At 42.3% G+C, this 20611-nt stretch overlaps 1 protein-coding gene across 3 annotated transcripts in view; it reads left to right on the top strand.

Moving 5' to 3' along the window:
* The window catches only part of SWAP70 (switching B cell complex subunit SWAP70), a 130518-nt gene that overhangs the window by 51321 nt on the left and 58586 nt on the right, over positions 1–20611 (top strand). For all 3 annotated transcript variants that reach the window (XM_089328958.1, XM_089328955.1, XM_002708808.6), the window contains exon 2: positions 5849–5989. In XM_089328958.1, the coding sequence (XP_089185084.1) occupies positions 5957–5989 (33 nt within the window). In that variant the 5' untranslated portion in view covers positions 5849–5956. The remainder of the gene's footprint in view (positions 1–5848; positions 5990–20611) is intronic.

The following is a 20611-nucleotide window of genomic DNA, read 5'->3' as shown; positions in this document are numbered from 1 at the left end:
TTCAACTCTAAATCTTCTTCAGCAGAATCACACTAAGCAGTTACACCAAAGAGCATTGTTGTTGACTTCAGAGAACTGAAAACTCAGTGTTCCCTATTACTAGAGAGTGTTGGACCAGGAATTACAAAACCTGAGTCCTGCTCTCGGTTCTGCTTAGTAACCTTAGTTAAAAAAAAATGATCTCTTTAAGCTAGTAGTTGCCTTTCTTTTCTTTTCTCTTTCCTTTTCTTTCTTTTCCCTTTCCTTTCCTTTCCTTTCCTTTCCTTTCCTTTCCTTTCCTTTCCTTTCCTTTCCTTTCCTTTCCTTTCCTTTCCTTTCCTTTCCTTTCCTCCTTCCTTCCTTTCCTTCCTTTCCTTCCTTTCCTTCCTTTCCTTCCTTTCCTTCCTTTCCTTCCTTTCCTTCCTTTCCTTCCTTTCCTTCCTTTCCTTCCTTTCCTTCCTTTCCTTCCTTTCCTTCCTTTCCTTCCTTTCCTTCCTTTTCTTCTCCCCTCCCCTCCCCTCCCCTCCCCTCTCCTCCCCTTCCCTCCCCTCCTCTCTTTGCATGCAAATGGGAACAGGCTTTATTTAACAGTGAGGGAATAAACACACATACATGCATGAGTGAGGGCTGCCCCCACACAGAGAAATAACCATCATGAGTGGGCCACAGAGTTGCTGCTGCATGAGAGAGAAAGAAAAATTGAAAAGGGTTCCTGTAAGCCTGAGTGGGACAAGCCTGCCCTAGACTGGTCTATGCAGAGAGTACATGCCATTTTTAAGATGGGAAGAATGACAATATAGCATCCAAACCCCTGCCAGGACTTTACTTGGATGATCTTTGAAACCCAAAGGCAGAGAACAGAGTGGGCATAAGGGAGATGGGTGTTTTCTTTTGGTTCCCTGAGGACTCTGCATTAATCAACTACCGTTCTCATGTTACCACATCTTGCAAGTCTTCCAAGTTGCCTCTATGCCTATCTGAAAGCTGTCCTTTAAGCCTTAGCTTAGATTGCACTTCCTCCATGAAACCACCATAGCACACACTATTTTTCCTTTGCTGAACTCATTTGTGGGCCTTTCATCTCACTCATCTGTTAATCTTGATATGTTGCTGTGGAATATGTCTTCCTTTTACACCTCATCTCTAGGGAGTAGGTTAATGTAAACAAAAGTACAGACCATGAAGATAAGTAGATTAAGCTATGTGATCTTAGGCTGGCCCTTTAAAGATATATGTTACAAGTACTTACTTTTTAAGGATAATACATTTTTGAATAGGTAGATTTTTCCTTCCAAAACTTAATAGGAAAAAGAGGTACAGTGTGGTCTTTTTTCCCTTGGTTTTGCATCAAACCTGTCTCCCTCTCAGTTACTAGTTTCTTGTATATCTCTCCAGATTTTATTTTTTCCTCTTTTTTTCTTTAGCACAAAGATAGCATACTAAACATAGTATTAGATACTTTTTTTTTGTTTACTTAATTTGTCTTGGAGATCTTTTCATATCAGTATTGCTTCCTCATGATTTTCAATATTCTGTGAAGGTACCATAATTTAACCAGTGGTTGGGAATTTTTGCTTGGGTAAAGTCCCAAAATTCTGAGTGACCTTTGAGCCTGATTGGAGAAATATGTTCTTAATTTCTATACAACATGTGTTTTCGTAGTATTTTACAATTTTAAAGCACTTCATATTTTTGAAATTGTTTTTAAAAAGCCTTTTTGATTACTGTATTGATTTTACTTATTAAATAGAGAATAGAGATACCTATTTAGAATTTTGCTGACTGTAGTGTAAGATTCTTAAAATTCGCACCGTGCTTTTTTTCATGTGCGCTACTGGCAAATACAGGATTTGCTTGAGAAACACAGCCTGCTTTGTAGGGGTTGATAAAAGTCTTCATTACTGCATTTATAGCCATTTGTGAATTTACTTCCTTTACTTTACTTCCTTAAAACCAGTAGAGCATGTAGAAAAGGATCTCCACATAAATGAAGCTTTGAGAAACAAAACACATTTAGAAAAAGATATGTAAATGTTCTTTTTATAAACATTTTTAATCTTAAAAAAATCCTAACTGAAATATGTGTGTACAGAAAAAGTGAATTTTTAGTGGAATTGAAAGTGCTTTTTGAGATGAATGAGGCTCCTTAAGTAGTTAACTATTTAGAGTTGAGAAAACTAGGGATTTTTTTTTTCAGGAATTGTGTGATCTTTACTCCATGACAATCTCCAGCTTAACACAGATGTATCTTTACATAGGATGGTAAACTGTACAAAGGACTGTTTCTGGTAAAATCTGATCAAAACACTGATTTTCCCCCATCCCATCCCCTAGCCCCATCCAGGGTAGGAGACAGAATGGAAGTGTAAGGGCATGGCAGAGTAGAAAAGCCCTGGGCTGCTCTGGCCTGTACCCTCTCTGGTCTCCCACGTGGGTCTTGTTTAGGACCCACAGCCTGCTGTTGTGTTGAGGCCTGAGGTTGGCATCTCCCACTGCCTGTGCACAGGAGGCTGCCAACAAAAGTAGGGAATATTTTAACTGGGGTTCAACTAGGAAGATTAAGAATCTCTGTTAAAGAAAGTATAGCTGTAGCTATGGAATTTGACCTGTTCAGAATGCATAGACGAAATGAGAGGGACTTGAGTTTTAGGCTTTAATTTTAATTTAATGTACAACAAGATTAGTACTGAGAAATAGCTCAAACTGGTAATACAACTATCTGGGTGTTGAATAATAACTCCGGTTATTGTTAGAGCAGTGGCCCTTTACAAGGGCTCTTCAAAAGTTTTGTGAAAGATGTGTTATGAAAAACTATGCCTAGACCTTTCTCTGAAGGGAAGAGAGAACTTCCACTTTCATTATGGCCTTGTCTAAATAAGGTCGGAGTTTGTGAACTCAAGAGGCTTCCATAGCCTTGGCAGCTCATGACAAGAGCCTCAGATGATTATTGACGTCATAAGAGTGTCAATTGTTAAATCAACAACAGGAGTCACTGTGCACTTACTCCTCATGTAGGATCTCTGTCCTTAATGTGTTATACTATGCGAATTAATGGTAAAACTAGTCTTCAAACAGTACTTTGTGTGTCTGTGTGGATGCAAACTGTTGAAATCTTTTTTTTTTTTTGACAGGCAGAGTGGACAGTGAGAGAGAGAGACAGAGAAAAAGGTCTTCCTTTTGCCGTTGGTTCACCCTCCAATGGCTGCCACGGCTGGCGCGCTGCGGCCGGCGCACTGTGCTGATCCGAAGGCAGGAGCCAGGTACTTATCCTGGTCTCCCATGGGGTGCAGGGCCCAAACACTTGGGCCATCCTCCACTGCACTCCCTGGCCACAGCAGAGAGCTGGCCTGGAAGAGGGGCAACCGGGACAGAATCCGGTGCCCCGACCGGTACTAGAACCTGGTGTGCTGGCGCCGCAAGGCAGAGGATTAGCCTAGTGAGCCGCGGCGCCGGCCGTTGAAATCTTTACTTAGTATATACTAAGTTGATCTTCTGTATATAAAGATAATTAAAAATGAATATTAATGAAGAATGGGATGAGAGAGGGAGCAGGAGATGGGATGGTTTGCAAGTAGGAGGATGGTTATGAGGGGAAAACAGCTATAATTCACAAGTTGTACTTTCAAAATTTATATTTATTAAATAAAAGTTTTCTTAAAAAAAAAGAAAAACTATGCCTGGATTTCAGGTTATTTGGGCATCAAAATAAACATCTGTTAATTCCATTTTCCATGAGCTTTTTGAAGCCTCTGGCCCACTCCATGTGTGTGTTTATGTGTGTGTGTGTGTGTGTGTTTATGCTGTGAAATGCAAGCTTTCTACAAAGATTTTTTGGCCATTGTTGTGACTCCTAAGGTGGTTTTGTTGTTTATTTTTCTCTTATTTATAATCCAGGTTCTTTTAAAAAAATATTTGCTTAAGAGAGACTGAGAGGGAAAGAGACACAGAGTCCCACATCCCATCGTTCACCCCCAAAATGCCCTCAGTGGCCATGGAGCCCAAAGCTGGGAGAAGGGAACTCAATCTAGGTTTCCCATGTGGTGGTAGGAACTCAAATGACCTGGGTGGTCTCCACTGCTTCCCAGGATCTAAATTAGCAGGAAGCTGGAATCAGGAGCTGGAGCTAAGGATTTAACACAAGCTTTCTGATGTGGGATGGAAGTATCCTAACTGGTTATCTCTTTTTTTTTTTTTTCTCTCAAGATTTATTATTTTAGGGCAAGAGCTGTGGCAGAGCAGGTAAAGCCTCTGCTTGCAGTGCCGACATCCTATATAGGTGCCATTTTTAAAAAAGATTTATTTATTTATTTGAGAGTTACACAGAGAGAAGAGGCAGAGAGAAAGAGAGAGAGATCTTCCATCCGCTGGTTCACTCTCCAACTGGCCACAATGGCCAGAGCTGTGCTGATCGAAAGCCAGGGGCCAGGAGATTTTTCCGGGTCTCCCACACAGTTGCTGGGTCCCAAGGACTTGGGCCATTTTGTACTGCTTTCTCAGGTCATAGCAGAGAGCTGGATGGGAAGCGGAGCAGCCAGGACTTGAACTGGTGCCCATATGGGATGCGGGCACTGCAGGCAGTGGCTTTACCCAATACACCACAGTGGCAGCCCCAGTTTGAGTCCTGACTGCTCCATTTCTGATCCAGCTCCCTGCTAATGTTCCTGGGAAAGCAGAGGAAGATGGTCTAAGTACTTGGACCCCTGCTCCCACGTGGGAGACCTGGATGAAGCTACTGGCTCCTGGCTTCGACCTTGTCCAGCACTGGCCGTTGCAGCCATTTGGAGAGTGAACAAGTGGATGGAAGATCTCTGCCTCTCCCTGTCTGTAATTTTGCCTTTCAAATAAATGGATAAATCTTTAAAAATATATATTATTTTACTTATTTGAAAGGCATAGTGACACAGAGGGAGAGAGATATAGATCAATCTTCCATCTGCTAGTTAACTCCTCAAGTGGCCACAACAGCCAGGGCTGAGCCAGAATGAAACCAGGAGCCCAGAACTCTATCCAGTTTCCCTCATGGGTGGCAGGGGCCCAAGTATTTGGGCCATCTTCTGCTTTTCTAGGTACATTAACAGGGAGCTGGATTGGATGCAGAGCAGCTAGGACTCAAACTGGGAACGTTCCAATACAGGATGCTGGCATCACAGGTGATGGATTTACCTGCTATGCCGCAATGCTGGCCCCTTAATTGGTGTTTTAACCAGTAGGCTAAGTGCCTGACCCCTAAATTAGGCTCTCGATTTTTTTCCCTTTTTATATTTATGTTCTTTTATCCTTATATTGAAATAGCCTAGAGTAATAGAATTTTAGAGCTTTTTGGACACTGGAGAGATTACTAGTTAATATTTGGTATATTTATATATCAGTTTGGTCCTTTCTACTGAAGAAACAAGGAAACTGAAACCCAGAGAAGTTGTGACTTCTCCAGGTCAGCATCTTGTCCAGAACCCTTTACTGCAACTGCCTCACACCAGGTTCTTTCTCTAAAGAGCTCCAGTTGGCTGACCTTGCTCTACTTGGAGAAGAGTTTAATTTTGAACACACTCTCTTGCTCCCCCCTGCCCTTCTTTTGTTCATGTGGACCAGATGATAAAAAAGCTAAAAGGAATATTCTTTTCTTCCATGAGCATGGCTCATAGTAGGTCTATAGTAGAATTGTGTGAAGTGAACCAGAACTGCAGAGGGCAAGAATGAGAATCATGGGTAACAAAGGGGGGGCTGGCTGGCATTACTCACTCTTTATTAGCTAGTTTATTGTCCAGCTTTCTCTGCCCAGGGCTAGAAACAGTGTGAATTGTTCAGATGGTGAAGGGGTCATGTGCTGTTTAGTGGGTGCCTTTAAACTAATCTCCTTTTCCCCCCTTAGGTCCTTTCCCATAACCTGTGCACGGTGCTGAAGGTTCCACATGACCCTGTTGCACTTGAAGAGCACTTCAGGGATGATGATGAGGGACCCGTTTCAAACCAAGGCTACATGCCATATTTAAACAGGTTCATTTTGGAAAAGGTATGATTCTAAACTTTCGTTATTTACAGATTCATTTGATTTGCATGTTTCAAGTTGGTCCCAGAGACTCTTGTTGAGTTCACTAAGGAACTGAAGTGGGGGGCATCAAAAGATGGATGAGAAAAAAAAAAAAAAAAAAAGAATGACCAATGATGTTTCTTGTTTCTCCATCTCCTTACTCTCTTCTAAAAGTTGGCCTGAAATCTTCAAGCTAGGTTTGATATTTTAAATTGAGAACTGTGTGTTAATATATATGTATCCTCTCTGAAAGTGTTCTGTTTGTTTTTTTTTGGAAAATGTGGTTCCACATATATTGGCAGTTTTTGCAAAAGTGTGGATATATGGAGTTAGATGTAAACACTAGAGGTGATGGTAATTGCCTTTTCTCTATATATATTTTGCAGCAAACTTTTTGTCCTACACATTTCCTTAGGGGTACATTCTGAGTAAGGAGTTTGTGAAAGCTGTCCTGTGTTATATCCTGTGACAGGTATAACCCATGGGTATTTACTTTTCCCCCTGGGTTGGCTAAATAAAATTGATGCACCAAAGTGTTGAATTTAATGCATGGAAAAAGGAAAAGAATCTAAACTGATTGTACATTTAAGAAATTTTAAAAATTGGTGGTTAAAAAGTTACAAAAGATAGTCCATGTTTGTTACTAAATAGTCAGTGAATACGGTGAATACATTAAATGAAATGTGAATGTTCTTTTAATCTTTCTGATTCTCTAATAGGTGAATAACTTTGTAGACTTTCTTTTTTTTTAAAGATTTATTTATTTGAAAGGCAGAGCTAGAGACAGAGGAGAGACAGATCTTCCACCTGCTGGTTCACTCCCCAAATGTCTACAACGACTAGGGATAGGCCAGGCCAAAGCCAGGAGCCAGGAGCCCCTTCTGGGTTTCCTACGTGGACTTAGGCCATCCTCCATTGCATTCCTAGCAGAGAGCTGGATTGGAATGAAGCACTTGGGATTCAAATCACTGCCCACATGGGATGCTGGTGCTGCAGGCTGTGGCCTTAACCTGCTATGCTACAGCACCAGCCCCTTTGTAGACCTTTTTTAAAAAAAACATGCAAATAACACACACACATACACACTATATATATATATATATATATATATATATATACACACACACACATATATATGTATATATAAATTTACATAGTATTTTGTTTCTATATAAATAGGATCATATTATACATGCAGTTTGGCAACTTAGCTTTTTTTTTTTTTTTTTTTTTTTAAGATTTATTTTAGGGGCTGGCATTGTGTCATAGTGGGTAGAGCCTCTGCCTGTGATGCCGGCATCCCATATGGGTGCTGATTTGAAACCTGGCTGGTCCACTTCCAATCCAGCTCCCTGATAATGTGCCTGGGAAAGTAGTGAAGATGGATCAAGTGGTTGTGCCATGCACCCATATGGGAGACTTGGAAGAAGCTCCTGACTCTTGGCTTGGACCTGGCCCAGCCCTGGCCATTGCGGCCCTTTTGGGGGGTGAACCAGTGGATGGAAGATCTCTCTCTGTCTCTTCCTCTCTATGTGTAATACCTCTTTAAAATTAGAAAGGTTTATTTTATTTATTTAGAAAGCAGAGTTACAGAGAGAGAGAGAGAGAAGGAGAGACACAGAGAGAAATCTCATATCTGCTGGTTTAGTCCCCAAATGGCTGCAATGGCTGGGGCTGGGCCAGGCCAAAACCAGGAGCGAGGGATTTCACCTGGGTCTCCTATGTGGGTGCAGAGTCCCAAGCACTTGGGCTGTCTGCTGCTGCTTTTCCCAGGCACATTATCAGGGAGCTGGATTGGAAGTGGAGCAGTCTAGACTTGAACCAGTGCCCATATGGGATGTTGGCATTTCAGGTGGCAGCTTAACCCATTATGCCATAACACCAGTCCCTGCAACTTAGCTTTTTCCTGAACAATGTATTGGTATCATCTCTTTATATCATATATTTAGTTTAGATGTGAAAGTAATGTTATTCATAGCAAAAGTTTGGGCATTTCTGCTTGAATTTTTTTGGTGTATTTCCAAAATTCTTCTCAAAAATGACAGTGGGAGCTGGCATTGTGGTGCAGCAGGTTAAGCTGCTTCTTGTAATTCTAGCATCACATATATGCCACTTGGAGCCCTGGCTGATCTGCTTGCTATTCAGCTTCCTGCTAATGTACCTGGGAAGAATGGAAGATGGTCCAAGTACTAGGGTTCTTGCTACCCATGTAGGAGACCAGTTTCGATTTTTGGCTTCTGGATTCAGCCTGGCCAGAATTGGCTCTTACAGCCACTTAGGAAGTGAACTAGCAGATGGAAGATCAGTCTCTCTGTCTGCCCACTCCCTGTCACTCTGCCTTTCAAATAAATTTTTAAAAAGTGACAATGATAATATTATTTAAAGTAAGCCTATCTTTTATGTTTGTTTATTTGAAAGGTATAGCGAGAGAAAGAGCCAGAGAGCTTCAGTTTGCTGCATCACTCCTCAAATGCCTACAACAGTCATACTCAGCTGGGTTTCCCCATTGGTTGCAAGGATTGAAGTAGTTGAGCTATTACCTGCTGCCTTTGGGGTGTGCTTTAGCAAGAAGCTAGAATTAGAAACATAGCTGGGATGTGGGCATCCCAAACAATATCTTTTTTTTTTAAATTTTTTAAAAAAGATTTTGACAGGCGGAGTTAGACAGAGAGACAGAGAGAGACAGAGAGAAAGGTCTTCCTTTGCCATTGGTTCACCAACCAATGGCCACCAAGGCCAACGCGCTGCAACTGGGGCACCGTGATGATCTGAAGCCAGGAGCCAGGTGCTTCTCCTGGTCTCCCATAGGGTGCAGGGCCCAAGCACTTGGGCCATTCTCCACTGCACTCCCGCGCCACAGAAGAGAGCTGGAATGGAAGAGGGGCAACCGGGACAGAATCCGGCGCCCCGACCGGGACTAGAACCCGGTGTGCCAGTGCCGCAAGGCAGAGGATTAGCCTAGTGAGCTGCGGCGCCGGCCCCAAACAGTATCTTAACCATGGTGCCAAATACTCGCTTCTGATAATACTTTTAAATTAATAATAAAAAATGAAATACATTTAAAAGGCAGGAATTTAGCCTAGCCATCAAGATATCTATGTCTTATATCAGAATACCTGGGTTTGATTCCTGGCTCCGGCTCCTAGCTCTAGCTTCCTGCCAATGCAGACCCTGAGGGACAGTGGTGATGTCTCAAGTAAGTGGGTTTCTGTCACTTGTGGGAGATCTGGGTTGTGTTCCTGCCTCCTGGCCTGGGCTTAGGCCTGGTGCTGGCTGTTTGGGGCATTTGGGAAGTGAACCAGTGGAGAGGAACTCTCTCCCTCTAAATCTCTCTCTGCCTCTCAAAAAAAAAAAAAAAGGGGGTGGTGTGCAGTGTTGTGGCCTAACAGGTTAAGCCGCCGCCTGTGATGCTGGCATCCCATATGGGTGCTGGTTGCTTCACTTCCAATCCAATCAGCACCATGCTAATCCGATGGCAGGAGCCAGGTACTTATCCTGGTCTCCCATGGGGTGCAGGGCCCAAGTACTTGGGCCATCCTCCACTGCACTCCCGGGCCTCAGCAGAGAGCTGGAATGGAAGAGGGGCAACCGGGACAGAATCCGGCGCCCCGACCGGGACTAGAACCTGGTGTGCCGGCGCCGCTAGGCGGAGGATTAGCCTAGTGAGCCGTGGCGCCAGCTTTGGAGCTTTTTTTTGGGCTGCAGTTTGTTTATTGACCTGGTAGCTCATTTGTGTTCTATACTTTTATTGTAAGTATGTATGTTTTCTATTAAGCAAATATTTTATAACTTGCTGTGTTCATGTGTTCAATCTTAAAAATTATTCACAGTAAACAGAATTATATCTATTATTTAAATATTGTAGGACATATTGGGGGAATTCTTAGAAAGCTGGTAATTGCTTTGTTTTCAGTGCCGGCATTGTGCTGACTAGGTCAGCGGATGGACAAAGTATCTACTGGTTTCATTATCTTGAAGTGCTGTCCCCTTGTTCTCTTGGTGTAGCATTTTAAAAAATCTCTTGAATGTTAACTTTTTTTTTTTTTTTTTTTTTTTTAAAAAAGGAAAGATTTTCTTTACAGAAATCAAGTAGTAAACAAAGAATTAGAAAAATCCACCACTCTGAAGTCTTACAAATAACTGATTCAAGCAAGGATCTCAGGAGACATCAAAAACTTTGAAAGATATTGAGAAACAGTTTAGGGGCCGGCGCCGTGGCTCACTTGGTTAATCCTCCGCCTTGCGGCACCGGCATCCCATATGGGCGCCAGGTTCTAGTCCCGGTTGCTCCTCCTCCAGTCCAGCTCTCTACCGCGGCCCGGGAAGGCAGCGGAGGATGTCCCAAGTGCCTGGGCCCTGCACCCGCATGAGAGACCAGGAGGAGGCACCTGGCTCCTGACTTCAGATCGGCGCAGCTCCAGCCGTAGCGGCCATCTGGGGGTGAACCAATGGAAGGAAGACCTTTCTCTCTCTCTCTCTCTCTGTCCAACTCCCTTTGTAGTGACACCTTCCTGCTGCTTGCCTTGGTAATTCCATTCCTTGTGGCTTCTCACCATCTTGTGCATGCTTTACAAAACAGTTCTTTGATGACACTATCCTCAAATTACTTAATTTGAGTTTGGTGTTTTCTTCTAGAATCCTGGCCGATTCAACAACATATGAAAGAGTTTTCTTGGCCTTGGTTAAACTGCTCAGCCTGAAAAACCTCGTGCAGAACCAGATCTTTCCGTGTTTCCATTCCGCCCCGCCCCTCCCTAGCTTGAATGTTAACTTTTAAAATGTTATTTGTTTTAGTGTTTAGGTATTTTAAAGTTCTGTAACTGGAGGAGAGAATATAGCAGTATTTAAAAAGTCCAGAATGAACCGTTAAATTTGCAGAAAAACTTAATCACGGAGTGAGTGAGGATGCGAGGAAACAGTGAGCCCTTGTTTATTATTGCTTAGCCACCTGGAGTGGAATTTTGCCAGCTCTGCAATCCAAATAACGCAGCCAAGGTTTCCATGGTGTGAGTTTAAATTGAGTAAAGATTTTAGGGCCTTGTTTTGAAAGTTGGTGGGAAAAAAATGCCGTTACTGACAGAAAGTGTTAACATAAAGCTTTGAGAATGCTGTTAGTTCTGAAATAATGGTGAATCATTTGTAAGGTGTACTTTGATACATGTATACTGCCTTATTTGATCCTCATGTTAATCCTGTGAGGCACACCTGGAATTATCTCTGTGTAACTCAGGAGGACACAGGGCCTAAGGTTGCTCAATTAATAGGGGGAGGTAGATTTTGAACCTAAGCCATTTAACTTCTCCATTGTGTACCTTTAATTGCATTATGGAGAGATTAATTACTCTTTTTCAGAGTTACTGTGTTTTTGTAGTTGTTTGCATACATAAAGGAAATACTGGTTTAAGAGAGGAGTTGAACTGCTTAAAAGCCTTTTGATGATCTCAAACTATCTCAGCTTCTGTCCATCCAGTTCTCTTAGATTCTTTCTCAAGTGTTATAACATGTTTCTATCTCTTAATTAGTGTTTGTGTTCCTTACTGTATGAATTTTTCCCCAAGTTTTAAGGATTTTCTGCCTTTGCCTTGGAACATTATACTGAAAGAAAGGGGTTTGGGTCAGAAGATAAATTATACTGAATTGCTTCCCAAAAAGTAATTTTTATATTTGGTTCCTATTACGTTTTTTAAAATATTTATTTATTTATTTGAAAGTTAGAGTTACACAGAGAGAGAAGGAGAGGTAGAGAGAGAGACAGAGAGAGATGGAGAGAAAGTGAGAGATCTTCTGTCTGCTGGTTTACTCCCCAGTTGGTTGCAATGGCAGAGCTGTGTCGATACAAAGCCAGGAGCCAGGAGCTTCTGCTGGGTCTCTCACATGTGTGCAGGGGCGCAAGGACATGGGTCATCTGCTGCTGCTTTCGCAGGCCATAGCAGAGATCTGGATCAGAAGTGGAGCAGCCGGGATATGAACTAGCGCCCATATGTGATGCCAGCACTGCAGGTGGTGGTGGCTTTATCCGCTGTGCCACAGCGCTGGTAAAAATATTTATTTATTTGATTGAAAGGCAGAATTAGAGAGAGAGAGAGAGAGAGAGAGAGGGAGGGAGGGAGGGAGGGAGAGACACAGAGAGATCTTCCCTCCTCTGGTTCACTCCCTAAATGGCTGCAATGGTTGGGGCTGGGCCAGGGTGAAGCTAGAAGCCAGGAGCTTCTTCCAGGTCTCCCATGTGAATGCAAGGACCCAAACACTTGGGCCATCTTCAACTACTTCTTTTTTTTGTGTGTGTGGGGGTAACATTCCTTTTTTTTTATATTGATATTTTATTTAATGAACATAAATTTCCAAAGTACAGCTTATGGATTACAATAGCCCCCCCCGCCATAACTTCCCTCCCACCCACAACACTCCCCTCTCCCACTCCCTCTCCCATTCCATTCACATCAAGATTAATTTTCAATTATCTTTATATACAGAAGATCAATTTAGCATATATTAAGTAAAGATTTCAACAGTTTGCACCCACACAGAAACACAAAGTGTAAAATACTATTTGAGTACTAGTTATAGCATTAATTAAACACCTAAGAGTAATTGTGTATTAATTACAGAGTTCAACCAATAATTTTAAGTAGAACATAAAAAATACTAAAAGGGTAAAGTATTAAGTTCTTTTTTTTCTTTTTCTTTTTTTGTTTGTTATATAGTTATTTTTTTATTTAATAAATGTAAATTTACAAAGTGCAACTTTTGTATTGTTGTGGCTCCCCCCCCCCAACCTCCCTCCCTCCCGTGGCCCTCCCCTCTCCCACTCCCTCTCCCATCCCTCCCTTCATCGAGTTTCATTTTCAATCACCTTCATATACAGAAGATCAACTTAGTATATACTAAGCAAGGATTTCAACAGGCTGCACTCACACAACCGCACAAGGTATAGGGTATTGTTAGACTAGTAGTGTTGTTTTTTAAGTTTCATAGTAGAACACATTAAAGACAGAGATCCTACGTGGGGAGCATATACCCAGTGACTCCCGTTGTTGATTTAACAGTTGGCACTCTTATTTATGACATCAGCAATCACCCGAGACTCTTGTTATGAGCTGTCTAGGCTATGGAAGCCCCTTGAGTTCTTGACTCTGAACTTGTTTCGTCAAGGCTGTATCACAGTGGAGGTTCCTTCCTCCCTTCAGAGAAAGGCGCCTCTCTCCTTGATGGCCTGTTCCTTCTGCTGGGGTCTTGTTCACCAGGATCTTTCATTTAGATTGTTTTTTGCCACCGTGTCATGGCTTTCCATGCCTGTGAGATTTTAGCCAGATCCGAATGTCCCAAGGGTTGATTCTGAGGCAGGAGTGCTGCCATTCTATGAGTCTGCTGTGTGTCCTGTTTCCCCCGCAGGATCATTCTCTCCCTTTTAATTCTATCCTTCATTAGTTGCTTACACTGGTCTTATTTGTGAAATCTCATCGACACATACCCTATCTTTTTGATCGGTTGTGTATTTATACTTATCACTTTACCAAGTGCGCTGGCATTGGTACCTGCCTCCTTGGTAAGATTGTCAACTACTTCTTAATAGATAATAATTTCTGTTGTTCTTCATGATGACAGAATTTATTTTCAGCTTTCCTGAGGCTTCAAATTATTAACCTGTCCATTGCTGGATTATCTGTCAGGAAGAAAAATGGTGTATTATTGGGTTTCTGCTATTTAATCCCAAAAAGGTGCATCAAAAACACTAGTGCTTCAGCATGCTTGTGAGGCAGTTGCATTTCTTCATGAGACTTATGGCTGATTAGACTTGCTGGGCTGAGTCATTGTCAGTTTTTTCCCCTGATTCTACACATTAAGGCTTACTCTGGGCTGTATGATTAAAACCAACAATCCGTTGGCAATTTGCCAAGTCCTAACTGACAAATCTGTTGCTTTCCAACAAATTCCTGTTGTGTTTTTTGGAAACATACAAACACACAAAAGAAAAATAATTTTGTGCTCAGTTTCTCCTCTGGAGGCTTACAGGCTCAGCATCCTGCTCTTTTCTGACATTTATGCTTCTTCTCCTTGGAGTACTGTTTCACCTGCTTGCTCTTCTTCATTTGTCAGTTACATTTCTTGCATAAATGTGGTTTCAGGTTTCTTTTGTTAATTGAATGACTGTATCTTCAACATGAAACACTTCAGATGTGTGCCAAATAACCTTCATTTAATAGGAGATTGTAGCATTCTTAAGCACTGAAACTCAGGCTTTTGGCCTGCACTTAGCCTATGCTGCTTTATCTTTCCTGATTAGAAAGTTCTGTGATGTGGCACAAAACAAGTTGTGCTTTGCATTTTCTCAAATTTGTGAAGCTGTAGAGGACTTCATTTCTGAGCGAATAAAAGAGTTTCATGCTGAGAACTGGATGACCTTTATGCAGCTGAGTGTTTTGACCATCAATATAGATATGAGTGATGTAGTTTAAAGAAATAGCATTTGGGAAAATAATACATTTGTGGACATAGAATTCAGGTACCATGCAATTTACTTATTTTAAAAAAATTTAAATATATATTTATTTTTTACAGATTTATTTATTTATATGAAAGTCAGAATTACGCAGAGAGAGAGAGGTCTTCCATCCCATGGTTCACTCCCCAACTGGCCGCAACGGCTGGAGCTGCATCCATCTGAAGCCAGGAGCCAGGAGTTTCCTCCAGGTCTCCCACATGGGTGCAGGGGCCCAATAACTTGGGCCATTTTCTACTGCTTTCCCAGGCCATAGCAGAGATCTGGATCAGAAGTGGAACAGCCTGAATTTGAACCAGTCCCCATATGGGATGTTGGCACTGCAGGCGGCAGCTTTACCCTCTATGCCACAGTGCCAGCCTCTAAAGATTTATTTATTTATTCAAAAGGCAGAGTTTACAGAGAGAGAGAGAGATTCCATCCACTGGTTGACTGTTTAAATGACTGCAACAGATGGAACTGGACCTGTCTGAAGCCAGGAGCCAGGAGCTTCTTCTGGGTTTCCCACATGGGTGCAGGGTGCACTTGAGCCACCTTCCACTGCTTTCTCAGGTGCATTAGCAAGGATCTGGATCAGGAGTAGAGCAGCTGGGTCTCAAACCATCACCTATATGGGATGCCACTGTCTCAGGCGGTGCCTTTACCCACTGCACCACGATTGTGGCTCCCCAATTTACTTATTTAACATGTACGGTTTAGTAGTTTTTAGTATATTCACTATTTTGTGTAACCATCACCACTATCAGTTTTAGAATGTCTGCATCACTCCCTCATAAAAAAAAATCCCATACATATTACAGTAACATTTCCCTCCCCCACAACTTTAGACAAACAGAAATCTACTTTCTGTGTATTTATATCTGCCTGTGATACACTTTAATATTCATGGGATCACACAATGATGTCCTCCATTGTACTGGTTTTTTTCTCTTAGCATGTTTTTTTTTTTTAAAGATTTATTTATTTATTTGAAAGACAGAGTTACAGAGAGGCAGAGGCAGAGAGAGAGAGAGAGAGGTCTTCCATCCACTGGTTCACTCCCTAGATGGCCACAACAGCCAGAACTGGGTGAATCCGAAGCCAGAAGCTTCTTCCAGGTCTCCCATGCGGGTGCAGGGGTCCAAAGACTTAGGCCATCCTCCATTGCTTTCCAAGGCCATAGCAGAGAGCTGGATCAGAAGTGGAGCAGCTGGGACTCAAACCAGTGCCCATATGGGATGCTGGCACTGCAGGCAGTGGCTTTACCTGCTATGCCACAATGCCAGCCCCAGCATAATGTTTTCAACTTTCATCCATGTTGAGGCATATATCAGTGTTTCTTTCTTTTTTATGGCTTAATAATATTCAGTTATGGTTATGCCATGTTTTGTTACATGTTCATCAATTGGTTGATATTTAGGTTGTGTACTTTAGTGCAACCACATTAGTCTTCTCTGTTCCTCAAATTACTGAGAACTTTGCTGTCTCAGAGCCCTCAGGTAGGCTGCTTTCTCTGCTGGGAGGCCTCCTACACCCATAAAGTGCAGCCAATTCTTGTTCATTCTTTTGGTCTCGGCCTGATTATCACTTCCTCAGGAAGGTTTCTACAGGTAGTACCCGACCCTTTTCAGAGCTGATCAGCTCTCTTGAAATATGTTCTCATAGCATCTCGTGCTTTTCCGTCATAGCACCTATATGGTAGTTTTCAGTATAGGTGGTGGGGTTGTTGCATTATTTTTTGATGTCCGATTTTACTGCTAGAATATAAATTCTGTGATGGCAAGGATTGGCTCAACTTTCTTTTTTTTTTGGACAGTGAGAGAGAGAGACAGAGAGAAAGGTCTTCCTTTTCCGTTGGTTCACCCCCCAATGGCTGCTGTGGCCAGCGCACTGCGCTGATCTGAAGCCAGGAGCCAGGTGCTTCTTCCCAGTCTCCCATGTGGTGCAGGGCCCAAGCACTTGGGCCATCCTCCACTGCCTTCCCAGGCCACAGCAGAGAGCTGGACTGGAAGAGGGGCAACTGGGACAGAATCCGGCACCCCGACCAGGACTAGAACCTGGTGTGCCGGCGCCGCAGGCGTAGGATTAGCCTATTGAGCTGCGGCGCCAGCCAGCTCAACACAGAGACTGGTACCTGGTAAATCCTCACACATATTTAAATGGATGAATGAGCAAATGAACCCTGCATACTAAGCAGAGCGGTTCTGAATAGAATATGGCTTTTGATTAAAAGAGTTCATGATTTTTTTTAAAAAAATTTATTTGTTTATTTGAGAGGTAGAGTTACAAACAATGAGAGGGAGAGACAGAGAGAAAGGTGTTCCATCTGCTGGTTCACTCCCCAAATGGCTGTAACAGCTGGAGATGGGCCAAACTGAAGTCAAGAGCCAGGAGCTTCTTCTGGGTCTCCCACATGGGTGCAGGGGCCCAAGGACTTGGACAATCTTCTGCTGCTTCCCCAGGCCATAGGAGAGAGCTAGATCAGAAGAGGAGCAGCGGGTCTAGAACAGGTTTCCATATGGGATGCCTGTGCCACAGGTGGAGGATTAACCTACTGTGCCACAGTGCCAGCCCCAAGAGTTCATGATTTTTGAACCTCAGGGATGAGTTTGAGGTTAGACATGTAAATGTAGCTATATAAGAGCATGTACCTTTTCCCTTTTTTATTTTTTTGGCTCTTGTACTTTTGCTCTGGTTTAAATGTTATGAAACTATTATTTTTCCCACTGATATATAATTCACATAACATAAAATCTACTATTTCTTTTTTTTCTCTGTATATACAAGCATGGAATTTTATTTCAAAATTATTATTGTATTTGTTACAAAATTCTATTAAAATATAAATGTGAGGCATGTAATTTCTTAAACAGCAGAGTTCCCCTATGTGAATCTGCAAAATAACCAAGGTTCTAAAAATCAAGCATACAAACAAAAGGAACCATTCATTTGTAATCAATTTTTATATTGATGAAACATAATAGGGAACAGACTAGTTAATTGGGATCAGATATAAAGAAAATGAGTATTCTTAAAGCAAACACATAGGTGATCTCATATGAGCACCAGTTTGAGTCCTAGTTGCTCCACTTATAATCCAGGTCCCTGTTAATGCTCCTGGGAATGCACCTGGGAATGCACCTAATTGTCTGGGTTCCTACCACCCATATGGGAGACCTGGATGGAGTTTCATTCTTGGCTTTGGCTGGGCTCAGCTCATGCCAATGGACAATTTGGGAATTGAATCAGTGAATACTATGAGCTGACTTTGTACCTACATTTTTTTTCTTGCTTTTTTATCATTAATTTTTTTCATTTTTTTATTTAGTAAATATAAATTTTCAAAGTACAGTTAATGGATTACATTGGCTCCCCCCCCATAATTTCCCTCCCATTCACACCCCTCCCATCTCCCACTTCTTCTCCCATTCCATTCACATCAAGATTCATTTTCAATTATCTTTATATACAGAAGATCAATTCAGTATATATTAAGGAAAGATTTCATCAGTTTGCACCCACACAGAAACACAAAGTGTAAAATACTGTTTCAGTACTAGTTATAGCATTACTTCACATTGGACAACACACTAAGGACAGATCCCACATGAGAAGTAAGTACACAGTGACTCCTGTTGTTGACTTAACAATTTGACACTCTTGTTTATGGCTTCAGTAATCTCCCTAGGCTCTAGTCATGAGTTGCCAAGGCTATGGAAGCCTTTTGAGTTCGCCGACTTCGATCTTATTCTGACAGGGTCATAGTCAGAGTGGAAGTTCTCTCCTCCCGTCAGAGAAAGGTACCTCCTTCTTTGATGGCCCTGTTCTTTCCACTGAGATCTCACTCGCAGAGATCTTCCATTTAGGTTTGTGTGTGTGTGTGTTTTTTTTTTTCTTTTCCCCAGGGTGTCTTGGCTTTCTATGCCTAAAATACTCTCATGGGCTCTTCAGCCATATCCGAATGCCTTAATGTGATTAACACACAATTATTCTTAGGTGTTTAAATTTTAACTGAAAAGTGATCCCTGTTAAATATAAGACTGGGAATAAGAGAGGGAGGAGATGTACAATCTGGGACATGCTCAATCGGACTTGCCCCAAATGGTGGAGTTAGAAATGTGCCAGGGGATTGCAATACAATCCCATCAAGGTGGCATGTACCAATGCCATCTCACTAGTCCAAGTGATGAATTTCAGGTCACAATTAATCACACTGATAGGTCTAAGAGTCAAAGGGATCACACAAACAAGTCTAGTGTCTGCTAATACTAGCTGATAGAATCAAAAAGGGAGAGAACGATCCATCATGGGAAGCGGGATACACAGTAGACTCATAGAATGGCAGATGTCCTAAATAGCACTCTGGCCTCAGAATCAGCCCTTAAGGCATTCGGATGTACCTACATTTTTTCAATGTTTATTCATTTTTCTTCATGTACTTGAGAGGTTGAGGGATCAGTCTTCCATGCAGTACATATAAACAGAGGTGGAACAGGGAGGGATCAGTCTTCCATATAGTGGTTCATTCCCCAAATGGCTGCAATCAGGGCAGGGTCAGGCTAAAACCAGGAACCTTTGGCTTCTGGGTCTCTCATGTGAATGGTAGGGGCCCAAGCACTTGAGGCATCATCCACTGCCTCCCAGAATGCCTTATCAGGAAACTGGATCAGAAGTGGAGGTGATTTTTGATTACTGCAGTTTCTTCTTCTTTTTTTTTTTTTTAAGTTCTTTTTTTTTTATTATTTAATAAATGTGAATTTACAAAGTGCAGCTTTTGTATTGTTGTGGCTCCCCCCTCCCAACCTCCCTCCCTCCCGCGGCCCTCCCCTCTCCCACTCCCTCTCCCATCCCGCCCTTCATCGAGTTTCATTTTCAATCACCTTCATATACTGAAGATCAACTTAGTATATACTAAGCAAGGATTTCAGCAGGCTGCACTCACACAACCGCACAAGGTATAGGGTATTGTTAGACTAGTAGTGTTGTTTTTTTAAGTTTCATAGTAGAACACATTAAGGACAGAGATCCTACGTGGGGAGCATGTACCCAGTGACTCCCGTTGTTGATTTAACAATTGGCACTCTTATTTATGACATCAGCAATCACCCGAGACTCTTGCTATGAGCTATCTAGGCTATGGAAGCCCCTTGAGTTCACCGACTCTGAACTTGTTTTGTCAAGGCTGTATCACAGTGGAGGTTCCTTCCTCCCTTCAGAGAAAGGCGCCTCTCTCCTTGATGGCCTGTTCCTTCTGCTGGGGTCTTGTTCACCAGGATCTTTCATTTAGAAAATCTACTATTTCAAAACGTATACTATCAAATAGCTATCATTCTTATCAAATTTTATCATCCCTGTTTTGTGTAACCATCACCACTGTCAATTTTAGGATATCTTCATCACTCCCTCATAAAACAGTCCCATACATATTATAGTCACATTTCCCTCCCCCACAACTTTAGACAAACACTTCATAGCAGTCTCAATTCTCCATTTCCCCTGTCTCCTGACAGCTACCACCCTACTTTCTATCTCTATGGATTTACCTATTCTAAACATTTCCTGGTAATGGAATCATAATACGTAGTCTTTTGTACCTGACTTATTTCAGTTGACTTAAATATTTTCAAGATTCATTCATGTTGTGTCAGTACTTTGTTCATTTTAAAAAAAAAAAATTTTTTTTGACAGGCAGAGTGGACAGTGAGATAGAGAGAGACAGAGAGAAAGGTCTTCCTTTGCCGTTAGTTCACCCTCCAATGGCCGCCGTGGCTGGCGCACTGCGGCCGGCGCACCGTGCTGATCTGAAGGCAGGAGCCAGGTGCTTCTCCTGTTCTCCCATGTGGGTGCAGGGCCCAAGCACTTGGGCCATCCTCCACTGCACTCCCGGGCCACAGCAGAGAGCTGGCCTGGAAGAGGGGCAACCGGGACAGAATCCGGCGCCCTGACAGGGACTAGAACCCGGTGTGCCAGAGCCGCTAGGTGGAGGATTAGCCTGTTGAGCCGCGGCACCGGCCCATTTTGTTCATTTTTAATGGCTAAATATTTCATTGTGTTGATATACTTCATTTTATTTACCCATTCATTGGTTGATAGATACTTCCTTCTCCCCTTGCGCTGTCATCCTG

The sequence above is a fragment of the Oryctolagus cuniculus genome, chromosome 1, assembly GCF_051225735.1.
Source record: "Oryctolagus cuniculus isolate XC-2025 breed Fujian yellow rabbit chromosome 1, ASM5122573v1, whole genome shotgun sequence".
Taxonomy (NCBI): domain Eukaryota; kingdom Metazoa; phylum Chordata; class Mammalia; order Lagomorpha; family Leporidae; genus Oryctolagus; species Oryctolagus cuniculus.
Note: the sequence above shows the minus strand (reverse complement) of the source record. Positions and strands in the feature narration are given on the sequence as shown.